The 27,073-nt window shown below is 35.5% G+C and overlaps 1 protein-coding gene across 6 annotated transcripts in view; it reads right to left on the bottom strand.

Moving 5' to 3' along the window:
* Positions 1-27,073, bottom strand: part of LOC138332868 (dystrophin-like) — a 305,298-nt gene that overhangs the window by 105,057 nt on the left and 173,168 nt on the right. For all 6 annotated transcript variants that reach the window (XM_069280861.1, XM_069280851.1, XM_069280886.1 and 3 more), the window contains 9 exons: positions 21,525-21,917; positions 20,019-20,191; positions 9,226-9,358; positions 7,108-7,283; positions 6,533-6,677; positions 5,086-5,235; positions 4,515-4,694; positions 3,936-4,155; positions 3,387-3,589 (listed from right to left, as the gene is read on the bottom strand). In XM_069280861.1, coding sequence (XP_069136962.1) covers positions 3,387-3,589; positions 3,936-4,155; positions 4,515-4,694; positions 5,086-5,235; positions 6,533-6,677; positions 7,108-7,283; positions 9,226-9,358; positions 20,019-20,191; positions 21,525-21,917 — 1,773 coding nt within the window. The remainder of the gene's footprint in view (positions 1-3,386; positions 3,590-3,935; positions 4,156-4,514; positions 4,695-5,085; positions 5,236-6,532; positions 6,678-7,107; positions 7,284-9,225; positions 9,359-20,018; positions 20,192-21,524; positions 21,918-27,073) is intronic.

The following is a 27,073-nucleotide window of genomic DNA, read 5'->3' on the forward strand; positions in this document are numbered from 1 at the left end:
CAATGAATTTCTGAAAACCCATTTTCTAAAGAATAATGAGGTAGCCCTTCTCACATTACTGCTGATCAAATGATTTCTCAGAATGAGACATGATCTGAGGGATATATTACATGGTACTGAGATACAATTTGGGATATGGGGTATGTGATGTCAAAAAGGTGTGTGTGTGTGTGTGTATCCCTGTGGAACTAGGATATGGTGATAGGGCAAATCAAAACATATACCTGGTAATTATGATAACAATGATCTAGACAAGTCAGTAAGGTCATGGCCTTTAACCGTTCAAATTACCAAAACTGTAAGTGACACACGTGTGTCTTCTCTACCAATCCAATACTAAACCTTGTCACAATACAGACTTTTGTATTTAAAAACTACCGTCACCCATGTAGAGATCAGAAATCAATCACCCAAAATTCTTTCAAAAATTATTTTCCTCTGTTTTTTTTAATTAATTTATTAATTAATTAGAGCTTACAATGAATTCCTACAACCTTGATTTCTATGGTACGTACTTGCTGATTTCCATGACCTGCTACCAAAATCTACAAATATCTATAATATTCACCTATATTACCCATCTTTTCCATGTAACAAATATTCTGCACACAGCGGAATCCCTTGGCACAGTTACAGTTACATTGTGTAGATGTTGAGAGTTTATTAATTTGTGAGTTCAAGGAACATCCATTTATTGCATCCTGCAGATCCATTCAGGAGTATAATTCCAAAGGTTCCATTTTAAACTTCATTAAAATTTAAATTTCATGCCATGGAATCTCAGTGGTAAAAGGCAGTAGTTCACAATATCTAAATGGTGACTCATTTAACCATCAGTAGGGATGCCTCTCAACCAATCAGATGGCTCAATCACAACTAAAATCCTAGAACATCGGTATCATAGTGTATGATGCTTCTAAGGAAACTAAATCAATTAAAAGGCAACATGCAAAAGACATGAGGAGAAAGACAAACCTATAAATAAATTGGTGTAGCTATACAAAGAATTTAGTTATGGATGTGCTACCGAGTAACCTCATTAGCGAATCCCTACACCCCTAACAATATAACTCTGATCATGTTTATCCCACGACAGAGAACATCCAAACTTGCCATATCAGCCTATTAGTACATTGTATATTCAAAGATGCTGTAATTTTTGCCATCATCTACTTACATCTGTGTGTTTTATAACCTTGTAAGTCTTAATACAAAATCTAATTCAGTGCAAACATCTCTAAGACCAGAATATCAGAAGATGTACTGATAGATGAACTTCTAGATAAATAATTAAATAATGGAATCTTTTGTTTATGAAAAAGTAGTAAAAGTAAGTTCATTGTCATGTAGATTAGTTCATATATCTCAGGTCTTATGACAATTTATGGTATAACTGTTGGGTAATGAGAAAATATTTATAAAACTTTTCATTTTAAAACAGGAAGAATAGATAGATAGGAGGTAGGTTGGTTATAGTTGTAGTGGTTGGTGGGAGGAAGATTTTTTTTTTGCAAAGAACAGGGGAGGTGGGGGTATCAATTAATTTCAGAGCATAATTCAAGTCCAAATTAAGACCTACATTAAAACTTGTAATATTGAATAAGTATAAGCAGTAATGAAGCAGTGCAGTGTATAGATTATTCTGAACAGCAATTATCAATACACTCAGATTATGATTCAAATCTCAATGGATTATTGATTTGAGTGAAGACTTCCGAATTTCAGAAAATCTTACGATTCCAATTTATTTCAAAATGTTCCAAACTTCAATCAATCAAATATATATATTGATTCTTTATTTTTGATAGCAATCAATACTCTGAAGAAAGTAGAATTTTATTATTCAACTCTTGAATTACACGGTAAAATGTATTGATCTGTAAGCCATAGCCTTGTACACTAGAAGCAGGAAGTTTATGTATAAACACCTCCACCATCGAAAACCTTACAGTGTAAGTTCTAGCTGGTGCAAATCTGCTGTTGATTATCAAAGTCTTACTTGTTTGAATTAGCGAAAATAACAAAACCAAAGTAAAAGGCCCCACAGACCTGTAGGTGTGTGAGCTGTTGTGACATATCATGGACGAGTGCCTGAGCATCGTCAAGGTCAAGGTCAACGGCACTAAGGTCATGTTCCGACAGATTCAAACTGCTGTCACTGTCTGAGGACTGTTGTTGAGACTGAGGAGGCACAGAGCAGTCAGCAAACAGAAGATTAGTAATCACACGGCAAAGCAAAGAAAGGCCACACTAATTGTAATGGTTATAGTAACACAGTCAGATATAGCTGTACAAAAATACCAGTTAGGATCTTACTTCTGATCTCTGACATTTCTGAACAAAACTTGGAGATAACAGATGTTGAGATTACTCATCTAAACTTAGAATATAAGGATCTCAAGAATTTTGAAAATGTTTGAATCGCTACAATTTTATTCTTTCTTTTAATTGAAAAATCACAAAAACTTTAAATGCATAAAAAAAATTATTGGAAATCCTTATTACTTAATTTGCTTAATTGTTTCGACATATTTAAACCTTTTATACCTTGGACCTTAATTGGTACACACTTTAGAAAGTTAAACCCTAAATTACTCTAAGATGTTTTTTTTTGCTTCTGCTTTTTAAGGAATGGTTTCAATATCATATATTGCTATAAGCTAATATGTAAAGAGAAATTCAAGTGACTATCCTCACAGTAGATCACAGTATATCTGTACAACTATACATCACAATGGTATAGATACATTGGCTGGCAAAGATGTTGAAAATACATTTTACGAAAATAATAATTAGAAGAAAATGACAATATCAATAAAATTTCCAAAAACAATTAAAAGAGCATATCATTATCATTCAAAAATGCTTTGGTTAACAAAATTAGTTTGGAGTATGGAAAGACACAAAACATACAGCACAATCATCAACAACAGTAATATATGGTTATAAATAGTGTGTAATATGTATATAAAGTGTATCACCACCTCTATGTAAATATTTTATCATAATACAATGTTGGAAAATTATTCAAATGTGCAACATATAAATAAATAAAGTCTGATAAATAGTTGTAAAGGCGTGCAATATATACAATATTCTGCACAAAATAAAGGTGTCTCAATGGATTTTAGAGTTATCTCCCTTTGTGCAGCAATTGCAAAATATTTTGAGTTTGCATGTGATTTGGAAGAAACTTTCATAGTGAAACTTATTTCTTACAATTAACTATTTTTTTCTTCTTCTACCAATACTTTCTTCAATCCCTAAGACACCAAAATTTTGTCAGAAAGATACATTTTACATCGCGTCAACACACAAGATAAGCTCTATAGTGACACAGACTAATTAATAAGCTCTTTTATGACCTAGACTAGCATGGGACTGACCGTCTGTCGCTGAATCATCTGTTCAATGTCCTTGATGTCACCGACTGTCACACGTTGTGACTTGAGCATCCTCTCGAGGAGGGTCAGCCAGTCGCGGAGTTCTGCTAGGGACTTGTCAAAATCAGGCCAAGGGGACGTCTGGTGAAGTTCTATTTGTGTCGTCTTGGTCGTGCTCTGGTGGAGTTCCACTTGACTGATTTTTACTGAAACAAACAATATAAGCAATCTATGTAGAGTTTTTGAAGGTTTTTAGTCCAATATCAATTTCAATAAGCATGCATACATATAACATATAGTATACCAAAACATAGCCATAACATGAAATACCATATGTTTTTGTGGTGGCATTATTCTCATTATTTTGTGGAACATAGCCATGAAGATGAAAATTTGATCTGCAAAATATTAAGAAATTATTAAATCCTTTACAGTCTGCATGTTTGCCAGATTGTAATTAGCAAGGGGACATTCAGAGCATTATATAGACATAGGAGACCAATGTACAGTAGATAGTAGTGTCATATAGCATCTCTATGGTAAGTTACTTACCTTGTTTGAGTACCTCCTCGACCTTGACCTCTACAGGGGGTTTTACATTTTCTGACAGCTGTTTCACTAACAGCCAATCAGCATTGAGGTTGTTGAGTTGCTGCTGTATGGTATCAGGGACGATGATTTCGTCCTGAGCGCTCTCTTCCATCAACTGACTGTAGCGCAGGTTGAGGTTATCTACATTAGACTGTCGTACCACCAGGGCCTCAGGGGTCGGCTGAAGGTCAAAGGGCAACATTAATATTCTTTTGATAGGGTTGATTAAAATTTAAACACATCATCAACTTATAATCCAGGTGCCAATAATCCAGAAAACTAACAACCTGTTTAGTGTAAGATAAAACATTTTGCATAAACAATAAATTATTTGGAAATAGTACGGACATTAATATGCCATTGAAATATTCATTTTTAAAAAAGAGCGAAGGTTTATAATACATACAACCACAATAAAAAAAAAAAAAAAAAACAGAGTTGTATACATGACATGGAGATATCACTTCTGTAGCATACCAATTTACTTATTCAGTCTTTGTAAGTGTAAACAAATTTGTATACAGAATAGTGTGACCATACCTGGTGATCTAGGATGATGGCGTCTGTCTCATCCAGACCGGAGGGTTTCTGTTGTAGCTCTAGCACTTGTCGTGTCGACTCAAGCCATGTCTGTAGTTCGTCGATTTCCAGTTGGAATGTACGTAGTTTGTGTAACCGTCCCTCCATCACTTTGATCTGGTCCGGCAGTTCACTCGAAACCTTAGTGGAATAAAATAATATTGATGATAAATACTCTAATTATCATAGTATATCATTTTGCAATATTATCATTTTCATCTATTCCTTTTGTATTAATATTCAGAATAATTTCAGGAGTGTTAAAAATTCGTATCAAAATGGAAATCTAAATTTATTTCTCGTTAATGCCAAAATCAACAGTTTTTCCCATTCCCTAATTTCATTTTCAAATTATCATCAACTTTGTTATCAATTATATCCTTAATTAAATAAGACTTAAAAAGCAAGCTATGAGAAAAGATAAAGTGATTTAATATATATCAAGATTCCTCAAAATTCCTTTCAATATGAATGTGAAACTAGATCAAAATAACATACATACAAGCTTCCCAGGGGAGATAACTCTATTTACCTTAGCAAATCTGGTGGTGAGATTCTCCAGATCCTTGCCTATATTCTCCTTGTCCTCCACTGACATTGACTCCTGTTTCAGCATGGAATGACCATTTCTATTTATAGCATCAAGGATCTGTTGTTTTGTAGATATTTCATCCTCCCGGTCCTACAATATGGAATTTTACATTATATATCAAACATTGAAAAAACACACGAGCAGGTGAGAAAATCAAATGCCTTTAATCCATTGGCTGTTACTGCTACAGTGTATTGACCCACTAATTACCATGGCAACAGATATACTGCTAGATACTGGTGAACTATTGGTACACATTTTGTGGTCTTTGAATAGCTAATAAGACAGATTCATCACACATAAGTATATCTATATAGGTAATCACCAAAATCTAACCCCTGGAACAGTTGCATGAACCAGTTGTCACTAAGCTCTGTATGATCTAATCGGCTCTCATACACAAATCTAACTTAATCCCTATAACCTAGATAAGTCTAACCTCAGGACAAGATGCCATTCTTTGCTATGTGCTTCTCATTATACATTTTTCTCTTAATTTATACCTTTAGAAACCATGGAGACATAGTGGGTAAGGTGTATGATATTCTACAATTAGCTGTCTGTTTGAAATTCAATTTTTGTATTAGTTAACATTCATAGAACGGGCCATATCACCATATGGCTTACAGAGAGATACTAACACATCTGATATTATATAAGTAAATCAGACATTATGGGGAGGATATCAGACAATGGATACATTAATGGTTTACATGTAAAAGGTGATAAATATAGCAGAAATACTTATGAATTGGGGAAAAATGCTGTTTTGGAATATACAGCTTGGTGCTGACAAATATTAACACTCCTGCCATTTATTGAACAATCCAAATTTCATGACATTTTTTTTAAAGGTGAATAACTTTTAATGTATCTTTGACCTTTATTAGAGAAGTCATAAATGTTGGCGAAGGTTAGTAGAAGAACAACAAAACGCTTTTCCAGCGGTAGTGAAGGTAATGAATGTACATTGAGGTTATATAGGATTTTCCATTTAAACCTTGATCTACATTTCTGATATCTTTGAAAATCATAATATTTTTCCAATGTATTTTTTATCTAAATTTATTGGCTGAATTGTATACTTATGTGACCTTAAACTACATTTCTAACCTCTTTATTGACTGTCTTGTATACCAGATGTGACCTTGACCAAATTCCTGACCTCATTGTCTGTATTGTATCCTTGATTTGACCTTGACCTACATTCATGACCTCTTTATTGGCCTTTATTGGCCATATTGTTTACTAGATATGACTTTCTGACCTCTTTATTGGCCATATCAAATACACGATGTGACCTTGACCTACACTGCTGATCTATTTATTGGCCTATTGTGTACTTGATGTGACCTTGACCTACATTTTTGACCTTAAGAACACATACCCTCATCTTTTCCAGTAACTCCTCCAAGGCGTCTTCCTCCAATATCACAAAAGTAGACAGAATGTTTTCTGTCTCATCAATCCAGAAAAATAACTCATCCATATCAAAAGTAAAATCTACTGTCTTAATACTCTCAGTCTCAGACCTGGAACATAGATAAGAGTGTATGTTATTGAACAGAATTATCTTTCTTAAACAAAACTTCCATATCACAAATCACTGAAGAATACACCTTATGGTTACAATAATCTATGTGATGGATGAACAAACATTACTGTAAACCACTTATTTCCTTTCTATTTTCTTTTTTTCGACAAACAAATCGTTATTTTGTAAGATAGCTTGGATGCAAATTTCATTATTATGCGAACAATTACCTATATGATACAAAATATCAAAATATTGTATACATGAAAATAAAAAGGTCTACAATAATATATTGGAGTTATTCCCCTTAGTGACTTGTTTACAAAAGAGATATCATTTTAAGACATTTGAAACTATTGAAATATTGTATACAGGATTCCTTTATTTATTACTTTGACAAAAACTATAATTGGTCTACATCCACATACCGATCGTGCCGTTCCAGAACAGCGGTACAAATGTTTTTCCAACGCTGGTTCAGGGACTCAAGTTTGCCCCTGAGTGTAGCTGCATCAATGGCCGCTGACTGTCGTATGATTTCGTTACCAGAGGTGTTCATACTGTTGACCGTGCCCTGTTGGTTCTTTATCCCACTCTCCAGCTGCTGTAACCACAAATACTTGTTAAACAAAGATTCAAAACATTTGTCTGAAATTACAACAAGGCAGGACAGAGCGGGAATAGCTAACTATATATGCTTAATCACAATTTTATGATAGGACATCAAAATTGTTTTCAATTTATCCTTTCATCTTAAGTATTTAAACTTAATCCTACCTTACCTATTGTTTATACAACACAATCCTCAATTCATTTTCTATCACAATTTCAGACAGACCTAAATATGATAAGAACAGGACATTATGCACCTTGATACTGTGAACCAAGTGTGACTTTCACGTTTCCATGCTTAGCTACTATTAATTTGGCGATTAGGAGTTAAAACATTTTACTGTATCTATGTCTGACAGTTATATTTCTCCGTGATTTATTTTTGTGATTTCTACTTGCCGTCAAAATACACAAAATTGAATCGCATGCATAACGCAATTGGTTTACAATATAGGTAGGTATAGCATGGGCATAACTCCAAACTTCTACTCCTGTCTCCCAGTAAGGAAAACTAGGAATGAGGGACCATTGAAGTACAGAACAGGCAGATAGAGTGGATGTATGGAAATGTCAAGAACCCAGGGATGGGGGACCATTGTACAGGACAGGCAGAGAGGATGTATGGAAATGTCAAGAACCAAGGGATGGGGGACCATTGTACAGGACAGGCAGACAGAGTGGATGTATGGAAATGTCAAGAACCCAGGGATGGGGGACCATTGTACAGGACAGGCAGACAGAGTGGATGTATGGAAATGTCAAGAACCCAGGGATGGGGGACCATTGTACAGGACAGGCAGACAGAGTGGATGTATGGAAATATCAAGAACCCTGGGATGGGGGACCATTGAACAGGACAGGCAGACGAGTGATGTATGGAAATGTCAAGAACCAACTGGATGGGGGACCATTGTACAGGACAGGCAGACAGAGTGGATGTATGGAAATATCAAGAACCAAGGGATGGGGGACCATTGTACAGGACAGGCAGACAGAGTGGATGTATGGAAATATCAAGAACCCTGGGATGGGGGACCATTGAACAGGACAGGCAGACGAGTGATGATATGGAAATGTCAAGAACCCAACTGAATGTAGATGAAATGGGACAGGACATGATGGCACAAGCCTTGGTAACACTGTATGCTTCCATTTTTGATGGTAGAAGCATAAAATCTCAATGAACTCAACAGACAAATGTCATAGAATTAAAGATCTCAGTTGGATTTCATGACCTACTTTCTCCACAGAACAGCAGCCGTCCGTCCCAATGCAGGTTTATTGGAATGCTCTTTAATTGTTGAGTCATCTTTGGGATACAAACCACAAATGTGTCCCAGAATTGAGTTATATAGATACCAGGGCTGACACATTCAACCCTCTAATCACTAATCCATATTCTGGATCTGTTATGTAGCATTTATTTAATTAGGCTAGGCCGACAAGAATTTGAAAAGCTATACACAAAATTTTGTAAATGTAAACTGACATCATAGGAACAGACAAGGCAGACTTCCTCAGAACATCAATGACAGGAACCTAGATGGCTTTTTCTCTGTTAAGTTTTATTGAAATTATGTGGAGTAATTGATGTATTCTTGGTAATTGGAGGGTAATGTGGATGAATAAATTAATTATGTCATGAAAATATAACATATGTTATCACATAATTATATCACATGAAGATCTTCTATAGAAACTGACAGCATAGGAGACTGCAAGACGAATTAGGAACTTTTTTAGTTAGGTACTAGATTTTGATTATTTTCTGTATTTCTGTGGAAGCCTATGATGTATATAGACAAGAATATTGAGATCCCCCTTGGCATGTCCTCTCATTGAAACTATATCAAAATTTCTTTTTTGAAAAGCAATTAGTAAAATTTTGTCATATGATTGACATTTGTGTAGGGGCGGGAGGTAAGCATATTTACATTATAAATGGTATCTCGGTCTGTAGAGTCTGCCAGCATCCGAAGTTGTCGTTCTGCATCGTCCAGCCAACCTCTCAGCTCGGTCATCTCATTATTAAACTGCCTCCACTGGTCAGCAGCCTTGGACCATCGCCTGTGGACAGAGATCGTACACTATTATACCAGCAGACAAATTGTTCAGAACTTTGACACAAGGACCAACACCATAAGATTTGTCCAATGTCATAGGAATGGTCAGCGATGGACCAGAGAGTAATGAGTGTCTGATTAGAATGACAAGTAAAAGAATTAACACCTGTAGCCAGAGTGGCCGTAGTGGTCATCAGGGTCACAGGATAGTAAGGGGTGTTACGACCTACAGTAAGATGACAAATGCAAGGATTAACACAGCGTATCAACACAAACTATGAGTGATGTATTCCGGCTGTATGAAATGGTTGACCCTGCAGAGTTTATATCATCTTCATTTAACAGATAATCATTATTGTAGGTCAACTATACAGATATATAGGTCATATAATAGACATCCAATGTCACGATCTATAGATCAGTGATGTGGCAGTGACATACAATAAGATTTACATCAGGAAATTTCCTTTTAAATTCACTAATGATTACAACAGTATGCATATTACGCTTGAGTGGGAACGTTTATAAATAACGCTTAATGTGTATGGACAGTGAAGCAGTTACCATGTTGACCACTATAGATAAATACAGATACTCGAATACGATAGAGGGTACAATACGTTAAACATTCAATTGTGTGACGATAAAATGTACGAAGTCTGGGATGAAAAGCGAAGGGGGACAACATCGAGAATACACGTGTGTGGCGGATAATAATCCCCGTCCCGTGTTGATGAAGCCACACACACATACACACAATCAATGGCTGACACCATTGTTATCCCGACAATACAATACATGCTTACTCTACGTATTCAGCCATCATCCATACATCGCCAAAGGGTACACTTCCACTAAATTCTACAGAAAATGGTTGTCAGAGAATCAGCCCTTCCTGCCATGGAACCGGTCTATATATAGCCAGTCTTGGATGAGTTAACCGGAATACAAGCAGCGACAGCTAAAGCTTTCTGATCTATCATTACGTGATTGTGCTATTCTCCCTAAGCTATTCCATTGCATTCACAGGGAAAGTCTCTTGGGAAATGGTTTAATATTACATTCTGGGAAGCTTTTTTTTATAAAAGTCTGATTAAAGCTGTGGCACCAAACAAGTGACCATGTCACTGTAACCGTGGCAACATTTTCAACACGACAAACTCTATAGTTGCCACAAATCGGGGAAAAAATTTCATCTTGAACTAATGTGTGTTGGGTAACAAAGTAACACGAGCTGCAGTTCAATTACATCTCTGATTACACAACCTACATATTATCACTGAAGTTTTATTGAATGAAAAACTTATAAAATAGATGCTGTTAGCCTGATACTGTGCAAGTGTGCCAGAGATTTTGATGATCAATACTGTTAACAGCAGGATTCTGAAACTAGCAGCCAAGTCATGGCCTTGATGGGAAGGAACACTTTCAGTATTACATGGAATGGCCACAAGACTGAGTGATTCATACAAAAGTTTTATCCAGTTTCTTTTGGAAAACAATTTAAAGCTAAAGTATCAACTGTATGAAACCAACATTTCTAGCATTTATTGTGGAAACAAACAAGTTTTGTCATGAATGCCAACCAATTATAATCTAATGTCAAACAAATTATCACTTGCTGTGGAAAATGACATCCTAAGTATATTAGTTATTTTCTCTTTAAAGTAATTGAACTTGCCCTTTGACCTTTGAAAAGCAATCCAAGCAAGCACTATTAGAAACCATGACCTTGACCTGCCATAATAGAATGGTAGATCTTGACTAGATGTATCAGGATATATACAAGAGTTTGGTCGTCTGCCAGTTCTAAATCTCCTGGTGTGAAACTGATGGTTAAGAAACAACTCTGATTGGCTGAGAAAATAACAATGATTGACTAAGTGCACATGAACCTAATGAATTAACATACAAAACACAATGTTTGTTGAGGTTTTTTTATTGGAGCAAACGTCAGCTGCACATTTCTTGAAGAGTCATGTGGCAGTTTATGGTAAGTGCTGCCATGGCTCTTGTCAAGGTGTTATAGCCAAGTTTGAAAGCTACTTACAAGTATGTAGCGTCATTTCTTCTTCTAGACAAAATATTTCCCTTATTTTAACAGTCATTTATAAGAGAAACTGAATCTCATCATTATTTTAAAAGATGTTTTATAATATTGCTATATTGATAAATGAATATTTCTGTTAATCTATCCGAAATTTTGTCAAATGCATGTGCTGCCAAAAAGGGCTAGACAATTAAAGGAACCTGATGCATGTAATATGCTGAATGTAACTATGATGAAATACCATGGAAACAAAAAATAGAGATAACATTAATCTTTAAGAATGTATTGCCACAACAACCCCATAATTATCCCTATCTACAATATTACATATTTATTTTCATTGAATTGGCAAAAAATGCTGATTTATGATCAAACTGAAGATAGAATTTTATTGACACAATTTCCCTGCAGGAAGTCTTGCATTGTGTATTTTTGCTCAGTATAAATCTAACTGCATAGTCTACATAATCTTATTTCACATGTTCTGTAGCAAGCATCAAGATCACAAAGAGATATGAAGACAACTGGAGAATTAGTTTCAGCAATAGAGTTTCTAAATTTAGACCTTCAAATTCACTGAAATAGTGGTAGAAGATAATCAGTTAAAGTGTAGATTTGAGTACAGCCCTCTGTAGTGAGATTATATAGGGTTCAGGATGACCTTGATGTCTGTCTGAAGACTTTCCTATTGGGAGTTTGATCTTAAAGGTTACTGATAAAGTCTTGTCTCACATATCTTATATATACCTTACTTCAAGGTCACCTTTAAAAAAACTTCTTCATGTATAATTAACAGATAACTGATGTCAAGGTAACTTAAAGGACATTTATGAGCTCAAGGTCAAAACATATATGCTAAAGAACACATATACAATGTAACTATAGACTATCACTTTCAAAGCCATAAATCAAATAAGAGCAGTCGAGATACAGAGATATATTACCACAAGTTACCACCCACTACCCAATCATTCTACATCAATCAAATCTAACCCCGGCCTGTGATGAATTACATGTTCATAGTTATATAAATGCAACAATAACTTCCAAGGTTACATAATCAAATAGTTATATAATGTCCTCATAATGTAAGACTTGGAAGACAACTGCCAACTCTGTGCCCTCTCTACCCAACCCCTTCCCCACCCCCATAACTTATGGTTTTTACCCTCTCCCCTAACACCTATATAAGTTGTTGTACATATACAAATAACCATAGAATCCCCTTGGAATACAATCTCTTACCGTCCCCCTTCCCCACCCCCATAACTATCGTAACTTATCACCATGCCCCCCCCCCCTCCCGTAACAAATATTGTTGTACCTAATAATACCCATGGATTCCCCCCCCTCCTGTAACATATATTGTTGTACCTAATGTATGGACCCCCCCCTCCCACTAATCAACACTGTACCCATAACCTCCATACACTCATTAATTATTTCTACACACCCATTTTGTACTCATGCCCTACAGAAGTAACATGGTCTGTCAGTACTGTGACGTACTGTGACTTCGTCTCCTATGTATATTTTATGGTATATTTGTTGTAGTCACCGAAGATCCTCTATTGTGTATCATAGATATGATGCTGTATGCCATGTAGTCATAATCTAATCTAATGATTACATCAATAAAACCCTACCCTGTCCTGTATATCTGTATTACATGATAGTATACTTTTTTAGTCAATCTCTATTTCATGATATTGAGAATTACCGTAAATATCTTTAGTATGAGCAACTAATTTGCTTCCATCTTTCAGTATATTTCGTGGTAAATTACCATAATTGTTCTCTATAACACCCTTCTCACTATCTGCTATACATGTTAATGTACTAATTACCATATATGGTCATGGAGTACTATATTGAATATAACCATCAAATAGCACCATCAACGTAATAGCAATTGTAACCGTTTAACTTTTTTTTCCATAAATTCATGAAAATTCCATAAAATCTTAAATCTAACAGATAATATTAAAAGCAAAATCAAAAGAAAATGGTTTTAAATTAAATGCTAAACAATTAAAAGTTTTGCAATAAGATTGGCTTTCAAGAAGCATTTAATACTAAGCCAACAGACACAAGTCTTTCGACATGAGAGTCATCGAAGACAATCCCAGCAGTCCTGACATTTGCATTGAATGAAACACTACAGCATTGAGTGAACATATATTTCCATAGAGATTGAAAGATTGATGTGTCTGAAGTTACAAATACATTTATACAACATGATAAACAAAGGCTATTTAACATATTAAACCAATAACTATCCTTATAGTCTCAATATACAGCCATACATACAACCAAATGCTTTCTTCCAAAATGCAAAGTGATACTGGCATTGGGAATACATGTACATATATGATCATTTGTTAGGATGTGAAGAATGCACTAGAGAACTCAACTGCATGGAGTAGTTTAATATGCAGGGCTCTCGCAATTGTGGTTGCAGAAGGAGTAAAGCTAAAGGCTACTTTTGAGATGACAGGGCAATGAGAGTTGCTTGTTCTATCTTGATTTCTGATATGGACTTGTACAAGTTTATCATGGGGTTGTCACAACTATTAAGGGGTTGTATGGAATGGAGTCTTGTAGTTTGGCTATCATAGTTGGCCAACAGTGCAATCAGAAGATAGATATATATGTGCACATCAGACTGCTTCTACTACAACAAATATACACCCACAGAATTCTGACTATAAACACATCACAGTCTTATACACTTTAAAAATTACGTGACAAACTGAATCAGATTTGTTACATGTCAGGTGTTTTTCTGTTTGATACAAGCTAGAGTTACACACCAACTTTGGCGTAAAGTACAACAAAAACGATCCATCTTGTCACTACAAGTATCCCACAGATCCATGTGTAAACTGCATCTGATATTGATCTGCTGTCCTTAAAGCACAACAAACACCTAAAATTAGTCTTCAGATATATTCTAATCTTTTAGAAAAGTGCTATCAATCTGTCAAATTGGCAGATCTATATGGATTCTAGCTAGCAGTGGAATTACAAATTCAAAGCATTGTGTGCTTCACAAAGAAACTTAACGACATAGATATAAACTTTTTTAAAAAAAAGACGAAAACTTCTTCATCGAAAAAAAATTCATACCTTTTCCTGGAATTTCAACTTATTCATATTTTATTCAACATTATCTATTTATAGTTTTAGGAAAGTCTGCAATAGAAACAGAATCTGCTATCACACCAATTCTCTATTTGCATAATTCAGAGTTATCTGTTCTTGTGGGTAGGAAATGACTTTGATGTCATGTGTTTGTAAGTTAACGTCATACTTTTCAGAGAAAATTAGTAACTGTAATATGCAAAGACAAAATAATTCATGGTAAATAGGACTAATTTCTTTATCATATTTTAGAAAACTGTGTTGTATTGGCTGAAGCGTATAGGTGTGCAGTAAAGGAACATGGACATCTCTACTGGACAGTCGTGGCAAGGTGTGGGTCTGGTCCATTGTATTTTATCACAGGCATTTACATGTCATGATAATGGTAAGTGTTTGCAGGTAAGTAATAAAAGTACTTACATTAACTTCTCAGGGTCATACTTGACTACAATAGTTCGACCTTGGATTTTGGCCATCCTCAGCTCTAGATGAATACTAACACAAGCACGTTAACATGTATTATTTCTCACTCATTCACTGGCACCGCATAGACAATTACTTCAGACGTCATCAAGGGAAATTTCATACTCCGGAAAATGTTATTTCAAACTAGTGAAAATATTACTTTCTAAACAGAGTAGCAGGACTATACTCTGAGAAATGGTACTCTACCTCACCAGATTTAGCAAATCCTCATACATTTTTTGGTACTTTCAAAATTCTTCATGTAGAGTGACCAAAATGTTCACAAAATTTATAAACATTACACTGTCCACATAACTTGAATATTTCAGAAGATCTGAAGTCATCACAGATATGATGTATCCTTCTATATACTAGTAGGATTTATCTAAAAGTTGACACTGCAAATAAACGTTCTATACAAATGTTTGTATATCCTTCCTGAATGAAGAGCGGACAATTCTTTATTGTCCAGTCTATGTAATTATCCAATATCGCTCTAGAAAGCCACATTGTCCTGGGTCTGAGGTCAAAGAATTTTGCTGTAATCCTGAACCCATATCCTTAGGATAACCCGGAGAAAAAAATCCTGTCAAATCTCCAGCTAAGAGACAGATCGGATTTTGTCAAGACTAATTTGCATAATGATTTCTTTATCACCTGGAAATTTCGGCATCAACAGCATTATCACTAAATGGTTTTCTGTAGGTGGAGCAGGTATCTTACAGGTAATTTATATTGTTGACAACTGACCAATCTAGCTATTTACCTTACAGAATAGGTGATGACCTTCTCAGGTCCTATAGGTATAGCGCTGACCCGCCACTGACCACTGACCAGTTATACTAACTAGCCGTTACAGATCGGGTAGGTCTCTATTTAAAGGTTTACTTAATCTTTTGTATACATGCACAAGGAAAGCTGTCTGAGTGAAAGCGAAGATGTCCCACTAAACACCTAGGTACAATAGGACGATTATGACCAGACAGCATGTGGTCACTTCACTTGTGTAATATAGATGTAACGTTGACCAATGATAAGACCACAAGGCATTTAGAGATATGGTAAAAACTTATAAGGATAACTGAGAGGCATTATAGACTATAGACAGTTAAAGTGAACAATCTGGCAAGGATGGCTAAAGTCGGTAAAAATAGTTTGAATGTATCCAGTATAATTTCTTATGAAATGGAAAAATAAAATCTCTCATCTAAATCTGTCTGCATACGAAGAAATTAATTTAAAGTATGGAAATTTCTAAAACATCCTCCCGGCTCACCATGTCCGTGGTTACATTTCCACGCAGCCTCGCTTTCAATGCTTTCAACTTTTCTTTACTTTAATGGTCAGAACTGGGAAACTAAGCAGAACTTGGCCGTCATATTAATATGTGAGAACTTTTGGAAGGCCAATGAACGCATTTAGACTGGTTTTCTTTGACCGACTATTCACTTTAATGTATAAATATGTGTGGGATTCCTCAAGAGAAAAGTTTCAATACATTTGCCATTTTTGTTTTTTTTGTTGTTTTTTTTTTACTTTATTTTACTCTGAAATCTAATGATTTAAAAATTACCATTTCAAACAATTTAAAATATCATTATTAAGATATAATTGCAAAAAAATGCAAAAAAAAAACCAAAAAAAAAACCAAAAAAATAAAACAAAGTTGTCAATAACACAGAAATTAGAATGTCTACGACAACAATCATAGAAAATGGTCTGGAAATCATAAGTTAAAGAAAGAACTGTGTTCAGTAAAAGGAACAAACTTTTGTCAAGTCATGATCTGGTATAAATAGCCTTCAAATCTGATACAGTGAAATAGCACGCCATTGCTGAAATGTCCACTGTATCGTTAAATAGATAATTAATTCTCCAGCCAGGCTCTGGACAAGGGTCAGCCCAGGTTTATTGGGGTCAATAAAGACCAATTTCATGGTATCTTGATCATAAACAGGTTTTCTTTTAAAAGAACAGAAAGTGACAACACGGAGGTATTAAAGGATGGACATAAAATCCCCACTTTTGACTGTATATGCTTCATTTCGATGTACATTATCTTATTAACAAGAGATCCCAGAGGGATCTTGGCACCCAACAAAGAATGATCTATGTCTGACAACAGAAAGAGGGATCTTTTCCCTGCTTGTCAAACTTTTACTACATGCTATATATGAAACTTGAGAAAGATCCTTTCAGTACTTTCTGAGATATGTAGCAGTAACAAACTTCAATTATCAAAATCCAAGATGGCTACCTGTCGATCATCTTGCGGACCGATAAGTCCGAAAATGCACTAGACCCCTCAGGGAACCTGCACATGAAATTTGAGAAAGATGCCTTCAGTACTTTCTGAGAAATGGTGGTAACAACCTTTAACTATCAAAATCCAAGATGGCTGCCGGTCAGCCATCTTGTTGACTGATCGGTCCCAAAATGCAATATGCACAACAAGGGTCCTTGGGGAACATAATATGAAATTTGAGAAAGATTCTTTCAGTACTTTCTGAGAAATAGTGGTAACAAACTTTAACTATCAAAATCCAAGATGGCTGCCAGTCGGCCATCTTGTTAACTGATTGGTCCCATAATGCAATATGCACAACTAGGGTCCAAGGGGAACATACATATGAAATTTGAGAAATATTCCTTCAGTACTTTCTGAGAAATAGTGGTAACAAACTTTAACTATCAAAATCCAAGATGGCCACCAGTCAGCCATCTTGTTGACTGATTGGTCCCAAAATGCAATATGCACAACTTGGGCCCTAGGGAACCTACATATGATATTTGAGGAAGATTCCTTCAGTACTTTCTGAGAAATAGCGGTAACAAACTTTAACTATCAAAATCTAAGATGGCCGCCAGTCGGCCATCTTGTTGACCGATTGGTCCCAAAATGCAATATGCACGACTAGGGAAACTTACATATGAAATTTGAGAAAGATCCCTTCAGTGCTTTCTGAGAAATAGCAGTAACAAACTGTAACTATCAAAATCCAAGATGGTCGCCGGTCAGCCATCTTGTTGACTGATTGGTCCCAAAATGCAATATGCACAACTTGGGCCCTAAGGAACCTACATATGATATTTGAGGAAGAATCCTTCAGTACTTTCTGAGAAATAGCGGTAACAAACTTTAACTATCAAAATCTAAGATGGCCGCCGGTCGGCCATCTTGTTGACCGATTGGTCCCAAAATGCAATATGCACGACTAGGGAAACTTACATATGAAATTTGAGAAAGATCCCTTCAGTGCTTTCTGAGAAATAGCAGTAACAAACTGTAACTATCAAAATCCAAGATGGTCGCCGGTCAGCCATCTTGTTGACTGATCAGTCCCAAAATGCAATATGCACAACTAGGGTCCAAGGGGAACATACATATGAAATTTGAGAAAGATCCTTTCAGTACTTTCTGAGAAATAGCGGTAACAAACTTTAACTATCAAAATCCAAGATGGCTGCCATTCGGCCATCTTGCTGACCGATTGGTCCCAAAATTAAATATGCACAACTAGGGCCCTAGGGGAACCTATAATAATTTGAAATTAAAAAAAGATCCCTTCAGCACTTTGTGAGAAATAGCGGTAACAATAATTGTTAACGGACGGACCGACGGACGGAAGGAAGGACGGACGGACCACGGACCACGGACCACTGACGAAAGGTGATTTGAATAGCCTACCATCTGATGATGGTGGGCTAAAAATGAAATACAGAACTTTTCAGTGGTTCATTGTTAATCAAAGTTTGTTAATTTAAAATCTCTATCAGAGAGTACATCTTCAGATACATAACCTTAAGATATTGTTTCTAAGGCTTAATAAAATATCAGAGAAAATGTCTTCAGAGGCTAAGGGAGGTAACTCTCATATGATTTCTAGCCAGCTTGGAGTTTCCTTTTATTATCCCCTAGAAAATTATAGTCTTGCACTGTACAATACTTCAGTGCTCACTTCCTCAATCATCAGAGTGAAAAAGTAAGTAATTGGGATAAAGCTGTTTGATAGTAAAACACATCTGCTGTATGTATAAATATATTTACGTTTGTACATTCTTGCTTTCGTCCCAGTCCCAGGAGTTATATAGACCTCCACATCAAAGTACATTCTCAGGGACTAGAGTACATCATTGACAATCATCAAACATCGTCTTTTGATCCCTAGAAATTTTTGATCACATCATGATATCTATAAATAGCCAATCTATCCACAAACTGGAGTGCTGACACCTATAAGTATACCGTTATATACCTATATAACAGTATCATTATGTAATCCTACAAAGGCAAGGTGGGGAAAGCAATATTTACTGTGGTAACCATGGAAATTTTTAACAAAATATGAAAGTATTACACATGCATAATTACCATGGTGTTCATTATATGCAACACTGATCAATGTTTCTTCAAGAAGCTCACAAAACTTCAACTAATTGTCATATGTAAGTAAGGTACCAGAATAAGAAAGGACCTAAAAGAATTTTATCAGCAAAGTGTACAGTCTGAGGAACTTTATTGTAATAGATCAAGAGTTGGACCTTACAAACAAACAGGGGAGTGAAGTCCATGCAGACTTTAGGTAATAAACTGAATCATTTAACATCACTTTTACTTTAACACTGGTAGTGAGAGATTTGAAAAGGACAGAGAAACATATTGAATTATGGAAAAAGTATCACCAAAACCAAATGATTAAAACTGTGTAATGATAGCACGGTACTGTCTGACAATGAAGCAGAATTTATGATGCTTGGAGCCTCTGATTATATTCTCCTTAATTTACTTTTTTTTATAATTCTCAATCATATTGTTTTAATGTTAAGTATCATTTCTTGTTATATTTTCAGACATTCACTGAGCTTTGACTGATAATCATTATTTTAGATTTATGTTGTTTTTCATTCCGATTTTGATCACCTAGCTGTCTCCAATTTTGTTTTTTATTTTCTATTGTGTTTTTATTATGATTTTGCCCAACTGTCTCTATCTTTCTCGACTGACCTGTGACTGGTGATATAGGTATCGTTGACCTGTCTCCACTCGGCCATGACCTGTTCCATATCGAGCCTGAGCCTGCCCACCTCCTCCCCGGTACAGTGGGGTAGTACTTCCTGTCGGTCTCGTTCAGCCTCCTCCACTATCGGCTGTACCTGGTTCAACGCTTCCTTCACCTTCTACAAACACATACAATTTCATAGTCTTGTAATTATAAAAACATTTAAATTGAGTTTCAAAATGAAAAGCAATAAAGAAAACTAAGGATAAGAAGGGAACCAATATTTGGTCAATGAAAAATGAAATAGGAATATTCCAACTAGACAAAGTGTGTTTTACTTTTCATCCAAAAAATTACTTGACATGGTTAAATACTCCAAGCTTTATACAGAATATGTACTTAGAGTTTATATAATTCTAGTTCAATAAAAATAATGCAGCACCATACAGTACCAAAAACTACATCTGAACTTTAGTTTGAAATCAATATTTTTTTCTATTTCATCTTTCTTCTTCATACAGTTTTAAGCCAAGAAATCCCTACTAGATTGTTACTTTTTCTTTTGTTATCAAAATGTCAATTATACCCAAGATATTTTAATTAATTTCCCTGATTATTTTTTTTGGTATTCTATATCTAAAGCCTTATCTTATCCAAGATAGGTAATCAGTTACTTAAAATACACAAACTAAATGAAGCGTTGGATAAGTGGAAATTACAGTCGAACACAAGTCAAGTGGAGAGTTCCGAAATGAAACCATCTGCTTCACATTTAGAAACACTTAATTGAATGTTTTTGTTTTTAAAAAGCTAAATATAGGTGTATTGTCCTAATATCACAAGAAAATGTTGATGTTACAAGTACGAGGATGAATGTTTATTTTCATTAGGTATCTAAAATGGATCTAACGTATGTAATCAGCTCTCAGGAACGGTTCAGAAATAGTCGTTAGCCGTCAAGGTGCTGGTAATGACTCACTCAGGTAGTATAGGAGGTTTTTACTTCCCTTTCCTGTATATTATGAAATATTGACCGAAATATGGGTAATTGATTTGTCACAAAAATATCAGCTAATTATGGATATTTTAGAATCAAATTAACAACACTAAAATTAAAATTCCTGGTTAATCACTGCTATTAGATAATGAAGATGGATCTCCCTTTTGCAATCAAACATCAATAAAATTTATTGCTTTAGAAACCAAATTATGTAACTCTGCATCTTTACTAAAACAACTAGATATTCTGACTGTTATACATCAGACTCTATAGATCAGATGGAGACGGGACACAATGTTAAAGGACAGGATGAGACAGATATGTGTTACATATACTATATGCCCCTCCCTCCCACCATTCATGGCATTACACATTAAACCATTGCATACATTATTTTTAAGTTTTAAGACTCACAATATTATTTTTCTTTGAGTCGTTTGAATCAATGGATTCAAATAAAAGTTTTTTTCCCAGATATTGTTTTGACCCTTCTTTTTTGCCTCCTTATTACCTTGAGAAGTCTTTCCTGCTGGGAGAGATTCTCAAAATCTTTACTGTGTAGTTCTGGAGATCGCAGCATTCCTTGGATGTTAGCAATCTGATCTAAGATCTTGTGAAGGCTATCCAGGAACTGTGCTGGTGACCTCCCTGACGTTGCGGTAGGAGAGGTCAACATCACAGGTGCCCTTGACCTTGAGATAAATGCAGAATCTGCATGGGTTGTCTCCTCTGTAACTGGCTGTCGGTACCGCACCACCTGGTTGCTGACGTCTGCAAGCCTCTTGTTCAAACCGGCAAGTTCTGGTTCCAAGATGGCTGCCGCACCCTCTTGGCGAAGTTCCTCACCTTTTTGGCTAATTGAGTCAACCTTACTCTGGCGTCGTTTGAGCTCATCTTCAAATGCCTGAAACACGCAGATTGTTGATTTGAAAAAAAAGCAGTTAATGGAAACCCAAGGAGTTTTGATAATTTTGAAACATTGGTCATATCTATGCAGACCAGTCCTTGGTTAAGAAAAATTAACCTTCCAGAACTCAATGCAATGCTGTTGACAAACAGCATTTGTAAGCAACATTATTGAGATCCGCATGACATTGTTACATTGATAACTAGATCAATTCATCTCCTTAAACTCGTTCAGGACAGATCTCTTTCTTGAGGAATTGACAGATAAAATACCAATGCCCTACATCCTAATTGGAACCCTTCCATTATAACCGACCCCGATCTTTACCAGGTACATTGACTTGGCGAGGTGTAGACAGTGATTGTGTACGAAAGATATTTAGTGAAAACAGGGGGGGAGGGCACCTGTTACGTTTGTACCCAGTATGACATACAAATGTAGTTAACTACTGTTGTATCATTGCAAATGTACCAAGTCAAATAAATTTGCTGGCACCTCACCATCCACAACAATTGAGGACTAGACCAAAATAGAAACTATACGCCTGATCTATCACACATGGTTTCAACTATATAGCACAACCATTCAAAAAAGATCATCCATAATGTCTGCACCAAGTGCACCCCGGGTATTCAGTAAAAGCTGATAGTTTTATGATATATATATTCTGGACAATTTTCTGAATCATTCTCAGAAGAGATACAGAAATAAGGGAGTGGAACTGTATATCAATTTGGAAAGCACATCAAAGTTCCTGCAAGATCTTGAAATTAGCAATTGAAATACTTCCCACATGCAAATAAGCAAGAAAACAACTGCAAATAAGTATGACATAAAAACCACTATTCCTACAAATAAATATGGCACAAAAAACTCTAATTCTATAAATAAGTATGGCACTAAAACCACTAATTCTAGAAATAATTATGTCACTAAAACAATTAATTCTACAAATAAGTATGTCACTAAAACCACTCATTCTAACTATAATAATCATGTCACTAAAACCATTAATTCTACAAATAAGTAGGACACTAAAACCACTAATTTTACAGATAAATATGGCACTAAAACCACTATTCCTACAAATAAGTATGGCACTAAAACCACTATTCCTACAAATAAGTAGGGCACTAAAACCACTAATTCTACAAGTAAGTATGACACTAAAACCACTATATTCCTACTAATAAGTATGGCACTTGTCAACATGTAATCACTTCAAACTAACCCGGCACCAACATTGGCTACAAAAAATAGAAGGGCAATCACAATAAGGTGAAAACTGGTTTTTTATTCCAGAAATATTTGATAGAAAATTGTTTTACTTCCAACTAAGAAGTAGGACGACTGACTGAAGATGTCAGACATGATTGGGGAGTTCATCTGATCAGACTCAATGTAGTTACACATTTTCTACCTGATGTAATGATAGACATGATTGGGGAGTTCATCTGATCAGACTCAATGTAGTTACACATTTTCTACCTGATGTAATGATAGACATGATTGGGGAGTTCATCTGATCAGACTCAATGTAGTTACACATTTTCTACCTGATGTAATGATAGACATGATTGGGGAGTTCATCTGATCAGACTCAATGTAGTTACACATTTTCTACCTGATGTAATGATAGACATGATTGGGGAGTTCATCTGATCAGACTCAATGTAGTTACACATTTTCTACCTGATGTAATGATAGACATGATTGGGGAGTTCATCTGATCAGACTCAATGTAGTTACACATTTTCTATCTGATGTAATGATAGACATGATTGGGGAGTTCATCTGATCAGACTCAATGTAGTTACACATTTTCTATCTGATGTAATGATAGACATGATTGGGGAGTTCATCTGATCAGACTCAATGTAGTTACACATTTTCTATCTGATGTAATGATAGACATGATTGGGGAGTTCATCTGATCAGACTCAATGTAGTTACACATTTTCTATCTGATGTAATGATAGACATGATTGGGGAGTTCATCTGATCAGACTCAATGTAGTTACACATTTTCTATCTGATGTAATGATAGACATGATTGGGGAGTTCATCTGATCAGACTCAATGTAGTTACACATTTTCTATCTGATGTAATGATAGACATGATTGGGGAGTTCATCTGATCAGACTCAATGTAGTTACACATTTTCTATCTGATGTAATGATAGACATGATTGGGGAGTTCATCTGATCAGACTCAATGTAGTTACACATTTTCTACTTGATGTAATGATAGACATGATTGGGGAGTTCATCTGATCAGACTCAATGTAGTTACACATTTTCTACTTGATGTAATGATAGACATGATTGGGGAGTTCATCTGATCAGACTCAATGTAGTTACACATTTTCTACTTGATGTAATGATAGACATGATTGGGGAGTTCATCTGATCAGACTCAATGTAGTTACACATTTTCTACCTGATGTAATGATAGACATGATTGGGGAGTTCATCTGATCAGACTCAATGTAGTTACACACATTTTCTACCTGATGTAATGATAGACATGATTGGGGAGTTCATCTGATCAGACTCAATGTAGTTACACATTTTCTATCTGATGTAATGATAGACATGATTGGGGAGTTCATCTGATCAGACTCAATGTAGTTACACATTTTCTATCTGATGTAATGATAGACATGATTGGGGAGTTCATCTGATCAGACTCAATGTAGTTACACATTTTCACTGATGTAATGATAGACATGATTGGGGAGTTCATCTGATCAGACTCAATGTAGTTACACATTTTCTATGATGAATGATAGACATGATTGGGGAGTTCATCTGATCAGACTCAATGTAGTTACACATTTTCTACCTGATGTAATGATAGACATGATTGGGGAGTTCATCTGATCAGACTCAATGTAGTTACACATTTTCTATGATGTAATGATAGACATGATTGGGGAGTTCATCTGATCAGACTCAATGTAGTTACACATTTTCTACTGATGTAATGATAGACATGATTGGGGAGTTCATCTGATCAGACTCAATGTAGTTACACATTTTCTACCTGATGCAATGATAGACATGATTGGGGAGTTCATCTGATCAGACTCAATGTAGTTACACATTTTCTACCTGATGTAATGATAGACATGATTGGGGAGTTCATCTGATCAGACTCAATGTAGTTACACATTTTCTACCTGATGTAATGATAGACATGATTGGGGAGTTCATCTGATCAGACTCAATGTAGTTACACATTTTCTATCTGATGTAATGATAGACATGATTGGGGAGTTCATCTGATCAGACTCAATGTAGTTACACATTTTCTACTGATGTAATGATAGACATGATTGGGGAGTTCATCTGATCAGACTCAATGTAGTTACACATTTTCTACCTGATGTAATGATAGACATGATTGGGGAGTTCATCTGATCAGACTCAATGTAGTTACACATTTTCTATCTGATGTAATGATAGACATGATTGGGGAGTTCATCTGATCAGACTCAATGTAGTTACACATTTTCTATCTGATGTAATGATAGACATGATTGGGGAGTTCATCTGATCAGACTCAATGTAGTTACACATTTTCTATCTGATGTAATGATAGACATGATTGGGGAGTTCATCTGATCAGACTCAATGTAGTTACACATTTTCTATCTGATTGTAATGATAGACATGATTGGGGAGTTCATCTGATCAGACTCAATGTAGTTACACATTTTCTATCTGATGTAATGATAGACATGATTGGGGAGTTCATCTGATCAGACTCAATGTAGTTACACATTTTCTATCTGATGTAATGATAGACATGATTGGGGAGTTCATCTGATCAGACTCAATGTAGTTACACATTTTCTACCTGATGTAATGATAGACATGATTGGGGAGTTCATCTGATCAGACTCAATGTAGTTACACATTTTCTACCTGATGTAATGATAGACATGATTGGGGAGTTCATCTGATCAGACTCAATGTAGTTACACATTTTCTACCTGATGTAATGATAGACATGATTGGGGAGTTCATCTGATCAGACTCAATGTAGTTACACATTTTCTATCTGATGTAATGATAGACATGATTGGGGAGTTCATCTGATCAGACTCAATGTAGTTACACATTTTCTACCTGATGTAATGATAGACATGATTGGGGAGTTCATCTGATCAGACTCAATGTAGTTACACATTTTCTACCTGATGTAATGATAGACATGATTGGGGAGTTCATCTGATCAGACTCAATGTAGTTACACATTTTCTACTTGATGTAATGATAGACATGATTGGGGAGTTCATCTGATCAGACTCAATGTAGTTACACATTTTCTACCTGATGTAATGATAGACATGATTGGGGAGTTCATCTGATCAGACTCAATGTAGTTACACATTTTCTACTGATGTAATGATAGACATGATTGGGGAGTTCATCTGATCAGACTCAATGTAGTTACACATTTTCTACCTGATGTAATGATAGACATGATTGGGGAGTTCATCTGATCAGACTCAATGTAGTTACACATTTTCTATCTGATGTAATGATAGACATGATTGGGGAGTTCATCTGATCAGACTCAATGTAGTTACACATTTTCTACTGATGTAATGATAGACATGATTGGGGAGTTCATCTGATCAGACTCAATGTAGTTACACACATTTTCTATTGATGTAATGATAGACATGATTGGGGAGTTCATCTGGATCACAGACTCAATGTAGTTACACATTTTCTACCTGATGTAATGATAGACATGATTGGGGAGTTCATCTGATCAGACTCAATGTAGTTACACATTTTCTACCTGATGTAATGATAGACATGATTGGGGAGTTCATCTGATCAGACTCAATGTAGTTACACATTTTCTACCTGATGTAATGATAGACATGATTGGGGAGTTCATCTGATCAGACTCAATGTAGTTACACATTTTCTACCTGATGTAATGATAGACATGATTGGGGAGTTCATCTGATCAGACTCAATGTAGTTACACATTTTTACCTAGCATGATGTTAATCTGATAGACTCAATGTAGATTGATGGGAGTTCATCTGATCAGTTACACTTTTCTACTGATGAAATACATGATTGGGACACTGATTCAATGTAGTTACACATTTTCTACTGATGTAATG

This window comes from Argopecten irradians, chromosome 1, assembly GCF_041381155.1.
Source record: "Argopecten irradians isolate NY chromosome 1, Ai_NY, whole genome shotgun sequence".
NCBI classification, from domain to species: Eukaryota; Metazoa; Mollusca; class Bivalvia; order Pectinida; family Pectinidae; genus Argopecten; species Argopecten irradians.